Below are 4,985 nucleotides of genomic sequence, written 5' to 3'. Positions count from 1 at the left end.
TCCAGGCCTCCTTTGTAAAGCTCGAGGTTGGGGTCACTGCTGAGAGGGCCCAGCAGAAGCTCCCATCTGCCTCCGCCCTCCACTCCCCAGTGGCCTCGGCGCGGCGAGTGCTTAAAACATTGAGATGCAAGAAACTTTACAGATCATCTGGTCCAACCCCTAGGTTTCAGAGACCAGGACCTAGAGATCGGGGCTACGAGCAAGCGCCCCAGTCGGCGCAGAGCCGGGACCAGGACCCAAGGCCCCGCCTGGCCCGCCGTAGAGGCCCCTCCCCAGCTTCCCGGCCGTTTGGCTAGTTTGTTTGTCTTATTTTTAATTTCTCAGAGGCCAGCCAGAGCAGGTCTGTTGGCAGCAGTACACCTCCAACAATCACGCGACCAGCCAATCTCCTTGTTGCGCTCAGAGTCGGCGCGCTTGGGAAGGCGTAGAGGCGTCCGAACCGCGCCGGGCCACCTTAAGGCCGAGCTAGCCAGCCTGGGCTGGGCGGCTCCCGGCGCTGCAACCAATAGATCTCCTCCTCTGTTTAAATAGACTTGCGGTGTCAATCATTTTCTTCTTCGTCAGCCTCCCTTCCACCGCCATATTGGGCAACCAAAAAAAGGGGGCTCGCCTTTTCGAGGTGTTTTTCTCCCCCTCCCCTCTCTCTACTTTCTCTCCTCTCCGCGACTGTGACACCGACAAGGTTTGGAAAGCCACTCGGTTCGCGGGACCCGCGGGCTAGCACCAACCTGGACTTGGACTGGCTTTTCCACCCCCTTCTCCTTCCTCCTCCCTTCCCTCCCCGCCCTCCTGCTCGCCGGTACACTTGATCTGCAGAGACTTTCGGCTGCCTCTCCGGGGCTTCCCCTTTACTCCCTCCCCTCCAGATTCAGCGCGCTCCTGAAGCTCGGGCAGTTACTTGTTGGTGTTTGTTGCTCTTGGCTCTGAAGGCAGTCACAGAGCTTATAAAAAAGGGATCGGGTTGGGTTGGGTCGGGGCGTTTTGTTTTGTTCGGTTTTGTTTTTTGAGAGAGCTTGAGAGGCGGTAGTAAAGGCTCGGTAAGATGTCAAACGTGCGAGTGTCTAACGGGAGCCCGAGCCTGGAGCGGATGGACGCCAGACAGGCGGAGTACCCTAAACCTTCCGCCTGCAGAAACCTCTTCGGCCCTGTGAATCACGAAGAGTTAACTAGGGACTTGGAGAAGCACTGCAGAGACATGGAAGAAGCCAGCCAGCGCAAGTGGAATTTTGATTTTCAGAATCACAAGCCCTTGGAGGGAAAATACGAGTGGCAAGAGATGGAAAAAGGCAGCTTGCCCGAGTTTTACTACAGACCCCCTCGGCCACCCAAAGGCTCCTGCAAAGTTCCCCCACAGGAGAGCCAGGATGCTAGCGGGAACCACCCGGCACTGCCTTTAATGGGGGCTCAGGCAAACTCAGAGGACTCACATTTGGTAGACCAAAAGACTGATGCATCAGACAACCCGTCGGGGTTAGCGGAGCAGTGCACTGGGATAAGGAAGCGACCTGCAGCCGACGGTAATGACCTTTCCAAACACATACACGCCTTTTGGGGCACCGCTTAGCTGGCTTCAGGGTCTTTCTTTTCAGCATATTCTGATTTACCTTTGGGGAGCGAACTTTACTAGACTGAGGTTTTAAATGCTACCTGCTGTATGCTTGGCTGTTACGGATTTTTAAACCAGAAGCTGCAGTTGGTAAAATCTGGTATTTTTCCCAATTTAAAACATTGAAGTTCCTCCTGGCTACCCGCTGTAGTTATGTGACATCGTTGAGATGTTTATCAAAGGCCTCCCTCTACGCTGTGGAGAGAGAGATTTGGGCGTAGAGAACACTTTCTGTTATACGAAAACAATCTGATTTTGTGCACTTAAAGGGCACTGGTGGTGATGGATACAGGATTGTGGGTGGAGGTGGTGGGTTGTTCATAACTTGACTGTGGGCCCAACTTCTCAGAGCCATTGTTTTTTTCTAATGAAGATTGTATGTTTTGTTTTTTTGAATTTCCCCTTGTCCATAGATTCCTCTACTCAAAACAAAAGAGCCAACAGAACAGAAGAAAATGTTTCAGAAGGTTCCCCGAATGCCGGTTCAGTGGAGCAGACACCTAAGAAGCCCGGCCTCAGAAAACGTCAAACGTAAACCGCTTGGTGGGTTGATTACTTAGGGCAAACAAATGACACCCCAAGATATCAGATCTTACTGGTTGCTGGCAGATTAGGAGGTCTTGTGGATGTTTGTTTTGATATTTTTTGAAGTAAAAAAAAAAAAAGTAGAAATGGGGATACTGTAATTCTTCAAAATTTGTACATTCTGAGATCATTTTCCCTGAATACGCTACACTGTGCTAGGCAGGTACACGTAGCCCAGACCCCCTCAGTAGGGCGGTCATTTCCTTGGGAGCACCACCAAAATAAGCTGGGAACAATAGGTTCTTTCCCCTTCTGACCGCGAACTGGGTAAACTTCAGTCCTACTTCATGAGGACTCATTTTCAAGAGGTTCGAGTAAGTAACTAATTTTGAGGCCATACATAGAAAATGGCCAATGATTAAACTTCAAATTTGAAGGGAAAGGTAGGTTCAGCTAGCTCACGTTTGGTGAATTAAGGGATCAGAAATGTGAATATGGTGGCATTTTGCATTCTTTTATCTTTGTCATATTCGTAGGCCATCACTTTCATGTTTCTGACAAATTTGGGGAAGAGAAGAACCCTGAATATTTAAAAAAAAAAAAAATCCAAATGAATGCTCAAAAACACTAAATAAAGTTCCTATAGAATTTCTGATAACACCAAAGTTGCAAAGCAGAAGTTAAATTAACTCTGCCAGAGTAAGCAATCCAGGAACACGTCAGCATGTGTATGGTAATCATGCTCTACTGGGATGATTAATGTATTTGTAGGGGAAATGGACAGTACTGATTAGGGCTGGCCTAGGGTAAGTCTACTAAGCACAAGAGAAGTGGAGATTTTTTTTATATACGATTAATTTAACGAGAATAGCTCATTTGAATAATTTGTCCCTCAAGTGAATGTGAATTGGCTATCCATAATGATCAAACCATATATATTCAAGCAGCTTAAACCTTCTTAAAATCAAGGACTATGACCTCTTTCTTTTTGCTCCCAACAAACATACCCATAGTCTAGCATATTTTTTAATTAAAGAATATAGGGATTAAATTGGGGTTCAGATTTGTTGTGTTTTTAAGTTATTAGAATGTTATTTATATGACTCATCCATGTATATTTCTTAGGGTGTACACAAAATAGCACTATAAAATCTCTATAGGAAATTGGAAAATTGAATGAACATTTTTCCTGAAGCAACCTTAATGCTTCCAGTTCTCCTTGGTCTGTGAGTTGGGTCTATAGTGAATCAGAACTAGTGGATTTTGATCTGGCCACATTTTGACATGCATTTGTTAGTAAATATCAGTCTAAAGAATACTAGGAATATAATAAAGACCTACTCAAAAGCATTCATGTGTATATACTACCTATGAATAAGAAATTAAAGTATCTTGTCCTCAATTTTTAGAAAAGATAAAAATAGAAATTTCCTCTGAAAGGCCTTTATAAACTATATTTCCAATTTTTTCAAATTTAGAAATTTTTGTTACTCTTTTAAGTGTTACAGTTTAATTTTCCTATCTATGTTCTTTCACATTATCTTTGACCCAGATTCTCCAGACTAGAGTGTCTCAACCTCTGCACTGTTGACATTTTAGGATGGATAATTCTTTGTTGTGGGGGCTGTCCGGTGCATTGTTGAATGTTTGGCAACATCCCTGGCCTCAACCCACTAGATGCCAGTAGCATCCCCTCCCCATCCCCCCAGTTGTGACAACCAAAATTGTGTCTAGACATTGCCAAATGTCCCCTGGGGGCAAAATTGCCCACTGTTAAGAACCACTGCTCTAGACAAAAGTACACAACACAAGAGGAGGCTAGAAATCTATTCAAGGGAATGTTGGATGTAGATTACTATAATCATCAACTTGTAGTACATTCTTTTTTCCCCATCTCTCAGGAATTTCTAACTAAAATAGTGACACAATAATTCCTATGCTTTATTCAGAGTGTTATTTTAGTGTTTCCTTGCTAATTCTTTCTTCTTGTGTGTGTGTGTTTATTTTCCTTTTCCCTGCAGAACTTAAGGATGTGTTTCCTTGTTTATCAGGTACATCACTGCTTGATGAAGCAAGGAAGATAGAAATGAAAGATTTTAAATACATATCGTAGACTCCATGGGATGGACATCCTGTATAAGCACTGAAGAGCAACAACACAATAACACTAAAATTTTAGGCACTCTTAAATGATCTGCCTCTAAAAGCATTGGATGTAGCATTGTGCAATTAGGTTTTTCCTTATTTGCTTCATTGTACTACCTGTGTATATAGTTTTTACCTTTTATGTAGCACATAAACTTTGAGGGTGGGAAGGCAGGGTGGGGGGGTGTAAAGAATTGGCATGGGGGGTTATGAAGAGTTTGCTTCACTTTATAGCAAGAAGTAAAAAAAATATATATATTTGACTTGCATGAAGAGAAGCAATTTTGGGGAAGATTTGGAATTATTTTCTTTAAAGATGTAATATCTCTTTCAGTGAGAACTGGTAACTTCATTTTAAAAAATCATCAAAATTTGAACACCGGCTACAAATAACTGCTATTTATTTTTACATGAAGTTTATTTTCATTTGGGAGTTCTGATGATTTCATTATCTAGTGGTAAACAGCTTTTTCAAAAACAATAGCAATAACAACTGCCCCTCTCAGTCGCCCCCAGACCCCCTCTGAAATTGGAATTTACCACTTAATTATTTGGCAGGTAGGTAATTACTCCAGGTACTTTTGGACAAAAATCTGGGATATAGGGCAAATGTTCTGAATGATCAGAATTGGTCATCTACATTTTAAAAAATTTGTTAAAAATTTTTCTTGATTTCTTTTTCACTTTATGCTATGTGAATAGTAAAAAA

The 4,985-nt window shown here is 43.1% G+C and overlaps 1 protein-coding gene across 1 annotated transcript; it reads left to right on the top strand.

Moving 5' to 3' along the window:
• Positions 1 to 1,042: 1,042 nt before the first annotated feature.
• CDKN1B (cyclin-dependent kinase inhibitor 1B (p27, Kip1)) lies at positions 1,043 to 2,141 on the top strand. The gene is made up of 2 exons (XM_006866049.1): positions 1,043 to 1,517; positions 2,020 to 2,141. Exons 1-2 carry the CDS (start codon positions 1,043 to 1,045, stop codon positions 2,139 to 2,141), a joined length of 597 nt encoding a protein of 198 aa, XP_006866111.1.
• Positions 2,142 to 4,985: the final 2,844 nt, after the last annotated feature.

Source organism: Chrysochloris asiatica, unplaced genomic scaffold (assembly GCF_000296735.1).
Source record: "Chrysochloris asiatica unplaced genomic scaffold, ChrAsi1.0 scaffold00086, whole genome shotgun sequence".
Lineage (NCBI taxonomy): Eukaryota > Metazoa > Chordata > Mammalia > Afrosoricida > Chrysochloridae > Chrysochloris > Chrysochloris asiatica.
The sequence above is the reverse complement of the archived record's forward strand: the minus strand, read 5'-3'. Positions and strand labels throughout refer to the sequence as shown.